Source organism: Phascolarctos cinereus, unplaced genomic scaffold (assembly GCF_003287225.1).
Source record: "Phascolarctos cinereus isolate Bilbo 61053 unplaced genomic scaffold, phaCin_HiC Scaffold_3;HRSCAF=262, whole genome shotgun sequence".
Taxonomy (NCBI): Eukaryota; Metazoa; Chordata; class Mammalia; order Diprotodontia; family Phascolarctidae; genus Phascolarctos; species Phascolarctos cinereus.
In genome coordinates, this window is record NW_027555736.1 from 148,379,190 (window position 1) to 148,397,156 (window position 17,967).

General features: G+C 42.9%; 1 protein-coding gene across 1 annotated transcript in view; it reads right to left on the bottom strand.

The window, feature by feature from the left end:
• Window positions 1–1,421: 1,421 nt before the first annotated feature.
• ITGA11 (integrin subunit alpha 11) overlaps window positions 1,422–17,967 on the bottom strand; it is an 81,252-nt gene continuing 64,706 nt past the window's right edge. The window contains exons 19-26 of the mRNA XM_020982483.2: window positions 15,009–15,098; window positions 13,988–14,078; window positions 11,037–11,150; window positions 10,695–10,781; window positions 9,286–9,396; window positions 7,202–7,297; window positions 4,879–4,992; window positions 1,422–3,104 (exon numbers count right to left, since the gene is read on the bottom strand). Coding sequence (XP_020838142.2) covers window positions 3,033–3,104; window positions 4,879–4,992; window positions 7,202–7,297; window positions 9,286–9,396; window positions 10,695–10,781; window positions 11,037–11,150; window positions 13,988–14,078; window positions 15,009–15,098 — 775 coding nt within the window. The 3' untranslated portion in view covers window positions 1,422–3,032. The remainder of the gene's footprint in view (window positions 3,105–4,878; window positions 4,993–7,201; window positions 7,298–9,285; window positions 9,397–10,694; window positions 10,782–11,036; window positions 11,151–13,987; window positions 14,079–15,008; window positions 15,099–17,967) is intronic.

Consider the following 17,967-nt stretch of genomic DNA (forward strand, 5'->3'; position numbering starts at 1 on the left):
GTCAAGTCCTTTATGGTAAATTCCATCCAGACAAAAGCTTATGTAACCTTCCTAGCCTGAGCCCATAGCCTATTTGTTCTGAGGAATATTTATATTCTTGTCCAACAAAAAAAGTTCAAATTGGCTCTTGAAGTTGTCATAGGGATTTTTTATGTTTGAAACACCTGAACTCTTCTTTTCATAGACTATATCAACCTGCCAGAATAACTAGTTTAAATTATCTACAAAATTTGGTTGCACTGCTTTTTTTCTCCCATCGGAGTAACTATATTATTTGTCTATGTTGGGTTAATTTTGATGTAATGTACTGACTTGAAGGGAATTTTCTTTGGTTTCAGGAAGTGGGCTTCTTATATCCTGGCTACTCATGTTGGTCACTGAGAAAGCCTTTAGAGTTTGTTTTTTTATTTGCACAGCCATAGGAGAGATTTTCATTTTCTTGGCTAGGCAATGGGGTTAAGTGACTTGCCCAGGGTCACATAGCTAGTATGTGTCTGAGGCTGGATTTGAACTCAGGTCCTCCTGAATCCAGGCCCGGTGTCCTATCCACTGCGCCACCTAGCTGCCCCCATAGGAGAGATTTCTGTCTCTGTTGTGTATGATGTGAAATGCTTGAAAAGAGTGTGGCTGGGATAAGGAGGGTGAGAAAAATAAAGCTAATCATTTTCATGTTCTTTAAACAAAGTCCTGGTATGAAATTGTGTTGAAATATCATATCTAAAATGAAATAGTTAGACCGCTTTGATAGTTCTCCGTACTGGAGAGTGTAAATATTCACTATTCCTTGAAGGCCAGGGTTGGACCATATGATCTTTCATGATTCTTTCTAGTGCTCTGATTTGATGCCCTCTTATAATGCAAGTAGGTGCAAAATAAATGCTTTCTTTTGAAGATGGGTGCTACCTTTTAAGACCAAGCAAAATCTGTTTACTTTTTATTCTGCATAATCCTTTCAATATTATGAAATAACTACAGGGTTACCCTATACAGAGATTGGAAGTTGGAATGGACCTCAGAAACCAGCTGATCCAGTCCCCTAAATTCTTCTCCATGCTGAGTCTCTCCTGTTTTCTAACTTGGTTCTTATGTGGCTTGGTTTTAAAGCCCCCTTACCATCTTGATCCTTACTAGAGAACTGAGCCGAAGCTGGGCAAAGCAGCTCTGAATTTTGTGATACAACCTGTGGAATGAGGGTCTAGGCTAGACAGATGACCTTTGAGCATCCATCCAATTCTGAGATTCTGCAGCTTTGCTAAAGGTAAGGAAGTTGGCAGCCCTTTTTATGTCTTTCCTCCTACAGGGGAAAAAAATGATGGAGTCAGCGTCATCCTGATAGAAAGGACCCTGACCACAGGATATTAGATCAAAACTATTGTTATCTTAAACATTATATTTTTAATTCTCAAAAATATTTAAGACAGTAAAGATTGTACTATGTAACAGGTGGACAGATGCTCTTGGTTCCCCCGCATCCCCCTGTTCCCATCAAAAATAAGTTCAAAAGGCATAAATAATTCCATTTTGCACAAAGAAGGCCTAGACCGTTGGCCTCGGTGTCTTCTGGCTCAGTGGCCTCATGGTGGACTCAGCCAGTACACACCTGTCAGTTTCCCTTGCACACACACACACTTATGAAGCCACACAGTTTGTAGAAGATGCTTCAAACTGGTTTTTTCATAATGTCTCAAATGTAAATGTTTCCTGAATATGTAGTTGGACACTGAACTCTGTACATTAAGGTGCTTAATTTGATAAGGATTTTATTCAGTGCATTCAGAAGATGATGAATCAAAATATCTCTGCTAAAACTCTTCTCTCTTAGACCACTGGTTATATCTTTGGGATTGGCAGGACCATGAGTGGAATCCTTCTAGGGGGTTTGGTTGAGAAGGGGTTGGCAGAAGCCACAGCTTGGCTGTAGTGAATGGATATGTTGCCAAATGAATGAATACTGTCAGGTACATAGAGCAGAGTTTGGGATTTGACTCCTCCCCGGTAACCAACTCCAATACCTTCTTCCTGTAGGCTGTCAGTAGGAAAACCAGAAATGTAGATTTCATAGCACCATGTTTTGCATCATCCAAACTCTTCCCTCTGAGGTACTGAGAAACTAAAGCACTTTAACAGTAGCTGGGGAGTAAGGAGGGAAGTGTGTGTGTGTGTGTGTGTGTGTGTGTGTGTGTGTGTGTGTGTGTTTGTATTTAGCCTGCCTCTCTGATTGCTGAGGCTGGTGACATAAATCCCTGCCTGTCCGAGTCTTCACATCCCATAACTGCTAGGGGTAGAAAACAAAACCTTATTCCCTGGGATAAATTGCTCCTTGGGATGTAGGACTTCCCTTGGCTCTGAGTTAATCTGGCAGGGGATAGGGAGGAACCTCATGAGGTCTTCCACCTGCTGTTGTCCAATCCAGCTTGGAGAAAATGTGGTAAAGAATCAGGATGGGTGGGACGATTGATGAGCCGTCAGCAGAATTTCAGGTGGGTAGGAGATGAACGTACCAAATCTTAGTGCCTCCTACAACACTGCTCAGATTTTCTGCACAGCCTAGTGTTGGGGATAGAGCATGAGCAGTGGCCGTTAGAATCTTCTTCCCCAGGTTTTATCTGATCATGATGACAATAATGATGATGAAGAAGAATTGCTTGCATCCTGGCACCTTGGGAAAGGTATGCTCCCCCAAAGCATCTCTAAATTGAGACACTGAGAAAACAGAGCTGGGTCTTTGGATAAGCCAGGCAGGAGCAGTGTGTGTGTGTGTGTGTGTGTGTGTGTGTGTGTGTGTGTGTGTGCGCTCAGCTGCCAGGGCTCAGGTAGAGCAGCGTTGTTTAAAAACCAGTTTGAAGTACCTTTCTGGGGAACGCAGGACTGCAGCCACCCTGGGAATTTATGCTTTGAGATGACATCATTTGAAAAGGGATGCCTCTTCTCTTCTCCCCTTGGTTCAGAGATGGTCAGATGGGCGCTCCACAGGCTGCAGACACCAAGCGTACCCCCGTCCTGTCCCCATTGAATCACACCCAGATGAAGCCTCATTCCAGCACTTTGGCATTGGGTTCCTGTTCTGTCTTCCTTTCTCGACTGGAACTCTTAAAGAATCCGAGCTGTGGGCATTGAAAGGAAACAACACCCCCCCTTCATTAGCCATAGGCAAGATAGAGTCTACTTTCCCTCCATATCCTGGCCTAGACCCCATCACTCTAACCCCTTCACTTTTTTGCTATCCTTCAAAGTCCCATTCACCTCTCTCATCTTCCAGGAAGCTTCCTGCTCATGATGTTAGTCCCTTTCAGATTCTCCTTCAGTTGAATGTACCAGTCGGTACTTAATTCTATCTTGGTTTATGTTTGCTATCTCTCAAATGATATTGTAAGCTGTTTGAGAGGAATTAATATCGATGCATTTCTTCCTTTCCTCTCTTCTTCCCTCTGCCCCCACCTCCTGTCACAGGAAACTCTGAATAAACAGTTGTTAATGTAGTAGAAAGAGCACTGGACTTGGAATTGGAAGACTAGGATTCTAGTCATAGACAGCTTGCTAGTCATGTGACTTTGATCAAGTCCCTTCATCTCGCTAAGACAGTTTCTTCATCTGCAAAATGAAGATTGTAATACACTGTCTAGTCTGACAGTGGTATTGTGAGGATCTAATGTGACAATATACGTGTAAGTGGAATATCAGAATTGTAAGGGATGATTATGGGTGAAGGAACTTCATTTAGGCAAGCAAGTTTAACTTTGGGGATTAGAAATGGTTTGGAGTGGTGGTGGAGGTAGTGCAGCAAAGGTGTGTGGGTTGGTGTGGGTATGGGTGGTAGTGAAGAAAGGAAAGGATCAGTAGTTGGAGGCAGGGCCAACCCTAAACACTGATAGAATTAAGGACATGTCTACATGGTATGATTTCAGGAGCCTAAAAAAAGGCCCCCTATCTCCCAAGCCACTGTTTCATTCATTGGCCTTGATACAGTAACTAAAATGTTCACCATTTCACAGTCTTTCTCACTACACTGGTTTAAAGCATTGAAGGCACAGTTAAAATTCAGATATTCCTTGGGAAGGAGGAACACATTAAGCCATTAACAATTTGGTATGAATTAATTTACTAGACGACCTTTCTCCCATCTCTCAGGCAGAACAGAGGTCTGCTGAGTTTTGATGTGGGGAAAGGTAGGAAGAGCAAACCACAGGAAGGAGGGGGTGAGTAGGCTATGACAGGGGTTACCTCAGGCAGCCTGGGTACAGTTCAAGAGCATTGTGAGACAGAGAGAAAGAGGGGGGGGGGGAGAGAGAGAGAGAGAGACAGACAGACAGACAGACAGACAGAGACAGAGAAATAGAAAATGAAAGGGCACTAAAGGAAAACTTGATCTACTTAAAACTTTCATTAGAGTCTGTTAAAGGAGGAGAGAATCTCTTAAGTTGACGTTAGTGCCCTTAATGTTAGTTGAATTGAATTTTAAAGATTCATATGAAGTTAAGATGTAAGAAACGTGGGATCTGGTCTCTGCTCTTATTCCAGCTTTGTGATTTTGGGCCCATCTCTTCTCTGTGTTCTCCTCTGTAGAATGAGGGGGTGGAACTTGATCTCCTTAAGGTTTCTTTCAGTTCTGATGCTCTATAGTTCTATCAAACTTAGAAGCATGTCTGATCTTCAACTCAAGAGCCTGGATAGTGGGCTGGAAGCAGCAGGTAAAGGTTTCATGGAGGAAAGATGGAGGGTCCAACCTCAGTCTCTTGGGGAGGAAGTACTCAAGAGGTCGGGAGTTTGTTTAGACCTTGGAGAGCTGATGAGGGTGAAATGCTCAGGCTCCCCAGCTCCCTATTCTCTTTTATCATTAGCCTGTGTCACCTCAATAGCTGCCTGTAGCCAAGGTCTCACCTTCCAGAGTGCGAGAACCAGCAGGGCAAGGAGCAAGAGGCCTCCCAATGTGCTTCCAATGATGATCCAGATTGGGATCTGGGAATCCTCTTGCTTAGAGATTTCGAAAATGATCTGAAAGGGACAACAGCCAAGAAACACCATTAATTGAATATTGCCCAAACAGTCTTGTTCATAGTTGGAGACACAGCTTCTGCTCTTGTGGAGCATGCAGTCTGATGGGGAGTGAGATCTGGTCCTTATCCTAACAGAAAATGCTAAAAAGACTGGCATGACCAGAGTCTAATTCTCTTCCTCCATTTGGCCCAACCAATAGGGAACCCAGTCTCTCAAGCCCTCAAGGATCAATACCTTCCAGAAGGAGGTTCTCTGTAGGTTGGCAAATCTATCTCTGGCTATCCATTACCTAAGACTCTTTTCTAGGCTGTACTTGTCAAATGGGAAGTATATGTGAATGTGTGTGTGTGTGTGTGTGTGTGTGTGTGTGTGTGTGTGTGTGTGTGTGTGTGAGGTTACTGAGAAAGCTGCCTTCAAATTGCTTTCTTATCCTTTGATTTTGGAGCTTTGAGGTCCAATGCCACCCGGTAAGATGGGGTCTGGAAAGGGGAGGCAGAAAGCAGAGAAGACAGACTTGGAGAGCTGGCTCTAAAGACCCCAATTCCAATTAACACTAGTAATTTTGGCTTTTAATTTTTATTGTAATGTCCATCCTCACTATCCTATTCAATGTTTATCTGTACCTCTCCACTTGTCTGAATTCTACATACACCTCAAAGCCCAGTTAAGTCCTCCCTTCTCCATTAAGTCATCTGCCACCATCCTCATCATCTTCAGAGGTGGTGATGTCTACCACCTCTGAACTCGTGGCACTCATGACAGATCGGTATAGTAGACAGAGCCCTGGAGTCGGAGTCTGCTGCTTACTAGCAGAACTAGGATTGCTTTGGGCAACTCATTTAACCTCTTTGTCTCTCAGTTTCCTCATCAGTAGATTGAGGGAGTTAGACCACATGACTTTTGAGATCCCTTTCAGTTCTAAATGCGGATTCCTTTGCTATGTGTACCACTAATATACTTAAAAAGTTTTCATACACTGTTCTTATACTTATATTTTGCCATCCCAACTAGACTGGGATTGAGGTAGGGGCCTTATCTTATACATCTTTGTATGCTTTATTGTGTATAGTACAAGAATAGGTCCTTACGAGTGAATATTGAAAACTAAAAATAAATAAATTTATATTTAAAAAAAAAAAGAATAGGTCCTTGCTAATTTTGGTTGATTTTCTGAAAGACAAAGTATCCAAAAAGCCTTACACTCCCTCGGGAGAAAGGGAGAGGATCACTAAATACGTGAAGATGATTGAAAAAGTCTGTTCCCCTACTTCCCTGTTAAAAAAAACCCCCAAAACCCAACTAAACTGTGGGTGGTGAGAAGAGCCGCTGAGTTGAGTTTCTGAGCCTTGCTTCTTAAGTAAAGCCAGGAGAGGGCAGCAGAACTACATGGTCCTCAAGTGGCCAGATTCTGGAGGCAGCCCCTTCCCTTGGTTTCTGTCTTCTTTTTTAGGTGGCCCGGGTACCAGAGGCTTGAGGGTGGGGTTCAGCAGATAGGACAGATTTCTTTTCCATCCCTTTGTGTCATCATCATCATCATCATCATCATCATCATCATCATCATCATCATCATCATCAAATCCCCTTATGTAAGTGCTTGGCCAGAGCTTTGTACTTTGCCCAAAGCAAAATGATTCAGAGTATCAGATCCCCCCCTTTAAAACAGCAACTTCCTGTAAACATTCCATATCAAATGATCGACCTTCCAATAACTTCTAAGCAACATATGATATGCATTCATATGGATTTAAGTTTTCATTTTATAGGGTGAGGAACAGGGAGATGAGCTAATGACTTTTTACTGGACATTCTGAATGGAGTTTCTTATTTCACCAACTAATAGAAAACTGATTATACAGACAGACCCAGAAAAATAGAGAAGAGAAATAATAAAATAGTTTATAGATTGCTTTAAGGTTTGCAAAACCTGTAATGCATTGTTAAATTTGCTTTAAAGAGATTACCCTGCCTTGCTGGCCTTTCCAGGGGAGTGGGAGTGGGGATGGGGAAGAGTAGAGTAGTCCTGACCTCTTGGGCCCTTGGCCCTTGTGGTCTTGCCTTCTGGGATGGAGTAAGGCCAGCCTGGGTTTGGAGGTGGAGTCTAGAGTGGACCAGGGCCACCTCTCAGGCTCAGAGCTCCCAGATCTTGTCTTGCCACCCCTCTATCCCAGCGAGTCCCTCCCTACTCCTTCCTCCCCCACAAGCTCACCTGCCGGCTGGGATCTTCTTCCCGGAAGATGAAAGGGCTCTGGAACTGACGCTGCAGTGCCGCATTGACTTTGATTTTCAAAGACTTGAATTTGAGCTGCCCAGAGACAGGGATGTTGTTGTCTGGCATTGGACAGAGAGGCTTCAACCCCCAACCCGCCTCTGTGTCCCAGGAGGCCACATAAGGATCCCCCCCAATATAATGGCTACTTCTCTGTTCCTCTCCTTCAAAAACAAAGGCACATGTTTTGATGCAAGACACTTTTCAGTACACCCTCACACGAGGTATATTATTGGAAAACAGTGCCACCTAGTAGAATAACTGGGACTAGTTACACATGGTGTTTGCCTTTGTAGCTGACTGATGATAAGAGAAGGGATGTGTACTTTGCCATAGGTCCTTTGGTGCCGTCTAGCTTGACCTGAGTTTTGGTGCCCATTAGTGTTTTCTTTATTGATGTTGTTGGAATTGTGTCTGTTGTTCTTTGAGTTTTGCCTTCTTCATTCTCCCCTCCTCTCCTTTCACCAGATGGGTCACCAGTGGTTCCCAGCCATGTCTGCCTTTGCTGGAGTCAACACCTTTCTCAGTTGCCCCAGATGAAGGGCTGTCAGGTTGGTTTACTACAGTGTCCAGGACAGTGTTGGCATAGAACGGGTGCTTAATGTTTGCCAATTTGATCCAAATACTGGGTGCAAATCAGCAATGGAAACTTGATTTCTTTAGTGTCGCTAAGGGAGAGAATGACAGATCTGGGACCATAGACTGAGATTGGGAAGGGACCTTCAGGGTCACCTAGGCCAACCCTTTTATTTCACATGTTGCTCAGCAGATGCTGCTGTGCAATGACTGTTACAAACAGATAAAAAAAGGCTTAAGGTCCTGGGAGAGATCAAGTCACCACTTCTACAAGTATACTCAGGGAGTACTCAGGTCCTATGACTCCTAGTTCAGTGTTCTTTCCAGGGCACTGATTGATCTGGTGTGACCTTGAGTGAGTCTTTTCTGGGACCCACTTTTTCCACGATTAAATGTTGTCTAAAGACCTTGCCTGCTTTTAGCATTCTATGATTTATGTATCAGGGATGTTATGCCCCAAGTCAATAATTAAACTTGTTACCTTTTCTTGGGGTGAAGTGTGACAAGGAAATCCATAGCTCTTGTCTTCACTCCACATTTTTGCCAACTCTCTCTTTGGCCACCTATCATTCACTAGGGCCCTTCCCCAGCTCTCCTACCCCCAACCCACTTCCATCTGATTTTGAGGTCTTTAGCTCTTACCCTGAATTCAACACATACGGCATTTATTTTTCAACTAGGAGAACTTGGTGGTATTAGGTAGACTACAGTGGGTAGGAGCTTATCCACTGAATGAGGATGGTCAGGGATTGAAGAGAATCCATTGGGGTCCAGGGATAAGGAGAACATATCTAAGGCCAGCCAGACTTCAATGACATACACCACTTTAGTGGATAATCCAGAGTAATGGATAAGGTAGAAAAGATTTCCGTTAGTTCTGAAGGCATTCTGTAATTATCTAGGTAGCATATCTATCTAGCTGCCTAATTATATTCTGCCAATCTTACCTGTTTCATGAAACTTTGTTTTACTATCCCAGTTTACAACAAGCCCTTCTCTGTCTGACCTCCTATAGCATTTCCTTTCTGAACCACCTGCTCGGCACTTAACATTGCTTTGTGCTGGCTTCTGTACTGATATTTCATTTTATTGTATTTATATCTTGTTGGCCTTGTTAGAAGATAAGTTGCTTAGCACAGAGATTGGGTTGTTTGCATATCCTACAATACAGTGTTGACTACATGTTGATTGTTCAATTAAGTTGTCATTGAGTGGGAGGAAGGAGGAAGAATTGGTGAAGGGGATAGATTGGAGGAGGCTGGTTTGCCATGAAATACTGGCTAAGAATAACCCACAAATTGGAAAACCAATCCGTGGAGGACCTAAAGAGGGGCTCTATTCTTTGGAAATTGAGAGGGATCGAATCCTCTTGTGGGTTCTGCATTCTTTAGCTGAATTAGGAGAGCCCAAGGATGGGGAGTAAGTCAGACAGGGACTTGACCACTTACTGCTTTGAGGGATTTCAGCCATAGATTCCCCAGCAGGTGGAAACTCATTTCTTGGTTGGTGGCCAGCTTCACGTTGCATTGGATTGAAACCACATCTGAATTGCTATGGTTCTGAAAAAAGATGGACCCAAGGGAGGCAAGTTTAATTGAATTCCACAAATGTTTATTAAGAGCCTACTCTGTTCAAGGCCTAGATATGGTCACTCTCTCTCAGACTAGACCTACAATCCTCCAGCCACTAATATTGAATGATCCCTTATTTAGAACCAAAAGACTGTCTAGCTCAGTTCTCTATTGTAGATTGGTAGAAATGACTAGCTCAGTTATTAAAATTAAGGACTCTTCCTGCATCTGAAAACCCCAGAGTCAGGCTCGATGGAATCTATCTCAGGGCATGAGACCTGAATCAGGACATCAGACCATGGAGATTCTGGAGCTTATGATCTCTCTGTCTCATAAATCAGGCTGGCCTTACATATGGGTGGATGCTTTTGTGGTAAAGTTTGAAGGCCCCTGTAGGACTGTGCTGGAGGAGGAGTCTACTTTATTCTTGGATTTCAGATGGACAAGACTGGTAGTATTTGGCATAGTGGAATAATAGCCAACATTTACATAACACTTTAACATTTGAAAACTTTTACCTGTATTATTTCATCCCACAGAAGTGGTTTGAGGTAGGTCTTATTATTATTCTCAGTTTACAGAGAAAGAAACTAAGGCACAGAGATGCTAAGCAACTCAAAATAGTTACACAGATCTGTTATTTAAGCCAGGGTCATAATTCACTGTGTCCTTGCTGCCTTAAAGAAGGAACAAAGTACTTGAGTTGGGAAACCTATTTTATAACTTTGGTGGTAGTCCTAATTTGCAGTACCTTTATACATAGTAGATACTTAATAAATATATGTGTGTTGAATTAAATTCTCTTTCTATGCCTCAGTTTCCCTACCTAGAAAATAAACTAATGATATATTTCCTATCTACCTTATGAATATTACAAAGGTCAGAAGTCCCTTTGCACATGTGAGATATATATATATATATAATATATATATATATATATATATGTATGTATATCATATATCTGTATATCTGTCTATCTACACATATATGTGTATGTGTATTTTTTTTTACCCTTTCCAGAATACCGGAACATCTGCCCTCCTTTCCTTTTGTCTCTTACCCATGCTAAATCCAACCTAAATCCAACTACTACCACAAATCTTACCCTGACTTCACTGGCCCACAGTGCTCTCTCCTTATTTATTGTGTGTATTCCTCGTAGGGTGGAGACCTACTAGGCATTTAATTACTACTTATTGACTATGGGAAAAACAGCTTTTAAGCTCAGGAAACAGAGCTCTTGAGTCTACTACATTCCAACCCTCTTTCCATGGGAGAGTCTCTACCAGCTGTGGTGAGTGACTCAGGTCCTCCTCAGTGGGAGCTTGTTGGTAGTCAGTATTGTTCCCCCAGATGTTGCATGTTGAATTCTCCTACACAGACACATAAAAACAGACACACATGTGGTCTTACAACCAGGCTCATCAGACAGTGTTCTTCCCTTGATGAATGAAGAAGTACTTTCACCCTGTGAAATAACCCAGGAAAAGACCCATACGTTGGCACTCCAGAGTGGGGGGGGAAAGGAAGCAGCAAGGGCTTACTCCTTGGGCAAGGTTCTTGCTGGCTCAGGGAAAGGCATTATGCCCACCTTAGACTATCAGGGAGGGTGCCTGGCAGATCATTACCTGATTCACAAAGAAGTCACTCAGCATCAGGAGGCGGTTCCCTCCTCTGGTGGCAATGGGGATCGTGATTTTAATTGTGACCCCTTCTACTGGGAAAAATCCCAAGTTTAGGATCTATGAAAAAAGAGGGAAGAGGTATTAGCATAGTAGCCACTGGGGCAGGGGATTGTGGGGAGCCCTGGGGAACAGTGAGGGGTTAGTCTAATGAGGGAGCATTACAGGACCATGATGTCTAGAGACTGAGACGTGCTCCTTAATTTCTGCTGTTTCCCCTTCCATTGAATAAACAAGTTGTACAGCTAATAACAATGACATTATTGTACAACATGGGATAACTGTGTTATAGCCCATCTATGTATTTTCTATAATTTCATTGGTTTAGAGAGGTCCTAGTGAGAAACTTTCTTTGCTGATGAAGATCTACTTCTTCACTTAAGAGTCTGAAAGAGTTCCCTAGGGGCACTGAGAAATTAAGTGACTTGCCTAGGGTCACACAGTCAGTATGTATTGTAGATAAGACTTGGACCCAGGTCTTCCTGATTCTGAATAGTCTACCTACTGTGTTATGCTGCCTCTTAAACACAGCGACAACCACCATTACAATCATAGTAATTAGATTTTTTTGAGGCCTCTACAGCTGGGCTCCTTTACTTGTCTACTCTTACCTCACACCTCTTCCCAGCCAGAGAGGTTTCCCTTCTTAGAACTCTGGGAGAAATTATACAGTGAAAAAAGCCCCCAGCGTATAGGCCCAGACTTGAGTTCTTTCCCTTCCCCCATATGACCTTGGATAAGTCATTTCCTTTGTGACTTTCCTTATCTGCAAAATGAGAGTATTAGATCAGATAACTTTTTAGGTCCCATCCAGCCCCAAATCTACAATCTTATGAACCCCAATCGCACTTAGAGTCAGCATCATACAAATTTAACTTTTAATGCCTGGAATTGTTTTGGGTATGTTGAACTCCCTGCCCCCTAGTTATATTGAATAACTTGAAGACTTGAGGCTCATCAGTAGGGGCATGACTCTATCATTTATTAGCTGTGCCATTTTGGAAATTCATATTGTTTCTCTGAGTGTCAGTTTCTTTATCTGTAAAATGAGAATAATAATAATACACTACTTATCTTACAGGGCTCTTGTAAGGCTGAAATGAAATAATGCATGAGAAAACACTTTGTAAACTGAAGGGCTAGATAGGGACTAGCCTTGTGATTTCATTGGAATGGGTAACACTCAGATGGGGAGACTCTCTTTCCCAAGGGAAGTCAGTACTTTCTCTGAAAATCAGGGTTTAGTTCAGTGTGTTGCCTAGAGCAAGCTGAGAGATTTAAGTGACTTGTCCTGTGTCACACAGCCAATATTCCATCCAAGGCAGCACTTGAACTCGTGTCTTCTTGGCTTCCAGGCCAGCTCTGTATCCACTATTGCTTTTCAATGGGCTACATGAGCATCAGCTATTATTATTCTCCTTCACTTGTATTTCATCTTTCCAAAGGCCCCTGGCACAGGGTTGGGCACCCAGTAGGTGTGCAACCAAGGCTTTTAAACCACCTGATGGATAAAATCATAACAGAATGATATATAAAGCCAGTCAAGAGATCGGATTGATTTGGCTGATTGCTTAAACTGTTAAAGCAGCTGTTCTTCCCAAGGGAGCTTACAGAAACCAAGCAAAAGATGGAAACGAGGATATGTCTCCAAGCACAACGCACATGGGGAAACTGAGGGACATCAAAGTCAAGCTAGTTACTTTCTCTGCTGTTGGAGGATTTTTTAAAATACAGCAGGGTTTGCAGCTGGGTGTGGAGGGACAACAATATTGTGTTTTGGTGACATTGCAGAAGTATGGACGTGTGTCTTGGGGGCCATGCTTGTAGACATATCATATCACCCTGAGATTCCGATCTTGTTTTTTGAGGCAGCATAGCTTAGTGGGTGATGAAGTGCTGAACTCGGAACCTTGAAGAATTGAATTTAAATCTTGACTCAGTACTTGGGAGCCATGTAATCCTGTGTGAGTGACCTCAGAATCTTTCTGAGTCTTATTTTCCTCACTTGAAAAATGGAAATACAATACCTGTAATCTCTTAGAGCTCAAATGAGATAATGCCTATAATATGCTTGGCCAACTTAATTTTTTTATTTTTTTGTTTTTAGTATAGTTTTATTTATTTCATTAAATATTTCCAGATGCCATGTAAAAAAATTGTTAAAAATTTCTGGTTCCAAATTCTCTCCCTCTCTGGCACTGCTCCCCCCTCTTTTAAGTAGGCAGTGCTTTGCCAACTTTAAAGGGCTATGCAAATGTCAGTACTTATCACTGTTATCAATAGGTTACTGGTATCTTAGGGCCTAGAACAGGGTTGGGGAACCTGTGGCCTTGAGGCCACATGTGGCCCTGTAGGTCCTCAAGTGAGGCCCTTTGACTAATCCAAACTTCACAAAATAAATTTGGGGATTTGTTCTGTGAAGTTTGGACTCAGTCGAAGGGCTGCACTTGAGGACCTAGAGGGCCACATGTGGCCTTGAGGCTGCAGGTTCCCTACCCTAGAATGAAGGGACTAGACTAAATGTGTGACCTTAGCCAAGTGATGCCTCCATCTGGATCATCCAAATACATCATTAGGCATTATTTTGGTATAGTACTTTGTATTTTTTTCCAAAGTACTTTCACAAATATTTTTTCCTCACACCAAGCATTTGCAATTGGCAGGACAGTAATACATCTTTCTATTCTGGGGGAATTGAGGTCCACGGAGGTAGTGTGAACCTGTACAAAGTCACACATTTGCTGAGACAGGACCAGAACATTAATTTACCGAATCCCAGGCCAGTGGTCTTACCACTGTACTGGGACAGCATTAGCTTAGACCCCAGATATCCCTTCCAGAGGTAGGGCCCCAGCTTCACATCCTTCACCTTCTTCCCTGCTTCTGTCTAGTCTTACCGTAAATGTGCATTGGAAAGGAGGGCCAATGCTGTTGTAACCCTCCAAGGAGCTGTTGGACTTGACCTCATAGCGGCTCAGGCTGGAACTTCTATAGGGAAGTTGGACAGAATTGTTAGTCAGAATGGGTCAGGGCAGGCTATCCTGTGAGAGAGAAGGAGGGAGGGAGGGAGATCTATCTATCTATCTATCTATCTATCTATCTATCTATCTATCTATCTATCTATCTGTGTATGTGTGTGTGTGTATATATATATATATATATATATATAGAGAGAGAGAGACAGACAGACAGACAGAGACAGACAGACAGACGCGCACACACACACACACACACACACACACACACACACACAGACCGAGACTGAGAGATATATAGATAAACAGTCAGACCTCCGTTGGGGTGCCTTAAGTATATCATATCTATTTCTACCCTGTTGCAGAGGTCTGGGACCTCAGGCAGGTACCTAGCTAGGACTTCTCCAAAAGGTATTGGGAACTGAGGACAAGGGTCTGGGAGTGGGAGAAAAAGAAACCTGAGTCCTTGGATACTTTGGAGCCAGGCTCATCATCTGCTAATTGTATTTATTTGAATGTTGCTTTGTTAAGTGTTGTTAAATATTTTTTTCTATTGTATGTGACCCATTTTCCCAATCAGACTTTGTTGTCCGAGGATGGGCACATTATCTTCTTCATTAGGCTGAGCTCTTAGGAGAAGGGACTCTATTGCTACCATCAAATTAGATGATCCACAAAGATGAGGACCGTGTCCTCTCTTTTCTCCACAAATCCCCATGGTGTAAACTCCATGTTCCAGTACCTGCCTAGGCACACGGACTTGGGGTTTCTAACTTCTTGTTTTCCTATTAGGATGCCCTATGCCCTTCAGCTTTATTTTCTTCTGCCACTTTATCGCATTAGAGGTATCTGGGTCTCTTTTAGGCTGTGACACTACTGTGAGCTGCTGGCATGATGCTCCCCTCTTGGACCTGAGGGAGTCTCAGGGAGGATGATTTCATACCTGGTGAAAAGGATGTCAGCTTCATATTTAAGGTGGAAATTGAGGAGAGCTGAGTTATCTTTTTTGGTGCTTTCCTGCTCTTCACTGTCACTGAAATCAGAAGACAGAAAACCACGGTCAGGAGTTCACGCCCTCTCCATGTGGAGAGCCAGTCTGAGCATTGAGCTCACCTAGGGTTGTGGGAGGGATTCAGGTCAGACAAAAATAAGAACTTCTTGGTATCCAGAGCTGCCACATACTTAAGCTGGGTTGTAAGGGAGATTGAGTAATCTCTTCTTTGGTGGGCTGGTTTGGTTCTTTTGGGAAGATGGGGAACAGACTGGATCAATATTTCTCACACTTTTCAGGCTGTGACATGTCCATGAACCTGAGGGGGCACCCTGTTGGGGGGATGTCACCTTGCTCTTCCTCTACTTCTTGTAACAGTCACCTTTCCAAGCTCAGGTCCCTCCCTCAACCACATCCTATGTGTGCAACCACACAAATGGAGGCAGCACAGTGTAATAAAAAAATCACTGGATGAGGAATGAAGACATTTGGGTTCTAGATCTGGTTCTGTCCCTAACTTTCTGTGTGATTTTAGACAGGTTCCTGTACTTCTCTGACATCATTAGTAAAGTACTTAAAGCTTTGCCTTTCTTGAAGGATTGCTGTATCAGTGAATGAATGAATGAATGAAAAAGCATTTGCTGAGCACTTGCTACATGCCAAGCACTATACTTATTAAGTGCTGGAGAATCAAATAAAATAATATATGTACATGAAAGGACTTTTAAAAAATGCATCAATTGCTATATAAATGTGAGTTGTTATCACATACATATACTTAAGTGCTTCAAAAGACCCATAATGTATCTTTATGGAAGCTTCCTTCAAAACTCTTCCACAGGGGGCAGCTAGATGGCGCAGTGGATAGAGCACCGGCCCTGAAGTCAGGAGGATTGAGTTCAAATGCGGCCTCAGACCAAACACTTGACACTTACTAGCTGTGTGACCCTGGGCAAGTCACTTAACCCCAATTGCCTAAAAAAAAACCAACAACAGCAACAACCAAGCCCAAACTCCTCCACAGATCAGTAGATGGTTTCATGAGTTGCTGTGGTTAAAAAACAAAACAGAAAACTCATGGCTTGGGAGGCTAGCTTTCCAGTGACAAGTCTCTGAACTTTGCTAAACTGGTCCTCAGATGATAAGTTCGTCAATGGCTTGCTCAAAGCCACTCTGGCTAAGTAGGACATGTTGGGCACTGGCCCTCTGCTGGCATATCCTTTCAGAGTTCAGGGTTACTTCTGTGCCGGGAAGAGGCATCCAAAAAGGATTGCAGTGATGGATCATCTCCGTAGCTTAAGAACAAACAGCAGGTCCTGTCACCAGCAGAGGAAAAAACCTAGGAAATCCTTGAATCAGCATTATAATTGTATTTCTATTTTGAGAGCAACTCACTCATTAGCTTCCTTTTAGGGGTCGGTACCTGAGAACTTCGCTAAACTTCTGTGAAATTCAAAAATAGTTGTGCGAATTCAATTACGTAGTTTAATTTCTCTTGGGAATTAATAAAGGTAAGCATTCTCTTTTCCCAAAACGTTCCCCCCACAAAAAACCAAAACCCAACACCAACTGACCGATCAAGCAAAGCAAACAAACCTCAAACTAACAGGATTAGCCAGGACAGCCCAAGTGCAGAGGTGGCTATTTAATTTCATTAATGAACTGGCTAAGTTTTCTTCTTTACTGTCGGCTTTCCTCTGTGTTTGGTCCATAACTCAGACATATACACAGAGGCAAAATTCATTTTAAGACTGCATTTCTCTTCATAAAGGAACTTAACTGTTTTGCTTCCTTTTTCTCCAGCAATGATCAGGAATGCTTTAAATCATATATAAAACATTCATAACTTAGCCTCAGGGTCAAGTAGAAATTCCATGTAATAATTAATTTGTCTTAACTACAGACATGAACTCAACATGCTGTTATGTAGCTCTTCAACCTTTGACACCAAATCTGTATGGAGTGTTTTGTTTTTATTTCGCAAATCAAATTACAGATTGGTGGGAAAGTCTGTCGGAAGATCATGAAGACTTCTTAATTGTCTCTATCACAGAGGGACTTCTTCCCTCCTTTAAGAGGGGTAGGGGGCTATACTATTTGACCTAATACATAGAAAGCACTTCGTAAACCTTAGAACACTGTATAAATTTTGGCTAATTTATTACTTAAGAGAGATTCATGGTCTCTGCAACTAGGTAGCTACTCTGGGAAAGGTCAGGCAGGAAAACAAGTGCACACACACACACACACACACACACAGAGGCACACTCACATGCATGCTATATACATGTCTTTACATCGATAGGGAATGGAAGGGCCCTTCCCTCATGTGGTATAATTTCGGTGGCACTCCTGCTCAGAAATATCTCCCCCACCTGTCTGATGCCTCTAGGGAATTGACGAAGGATGAGACATCTGGAATCAAGGGGAAGTGATCCCGGAGGAAGGGACACGGCTATTGAAACTCATTGATACCTAGAAATAAATGATCCTATTCCAATGCAAGTTTTGTTACAGGGAAGGGAAGAAAGAGGAAGATGACCCTGGGATTGTAATGAGGGGTGGAATGGAGACAGTGGAGAATGGGGTGTTGAAGCATTGGGGAGGGCAGAAAGGGTCAACTGAACTTCACAATTTTGCCTTGGGCCAGCCCTGTGTGTGGGTGTGGGTCTGGGTGTGTCCACGTATGGGCACACCTCTTACCACCTCCCCCAAATTGTTGTATGCCTGTTAGCATTGTGGACATGCCTCAGGTCAGATTACAGCCTCCAAAACCACTCTGCCCAGGAAAGCTGGATACAGCACCATTAGCACAAAACACACACATGCACACACACACACACGCACACACACACACACACACACACACACACACACACACACACACACCCCTTCCCCACTGACATCAATC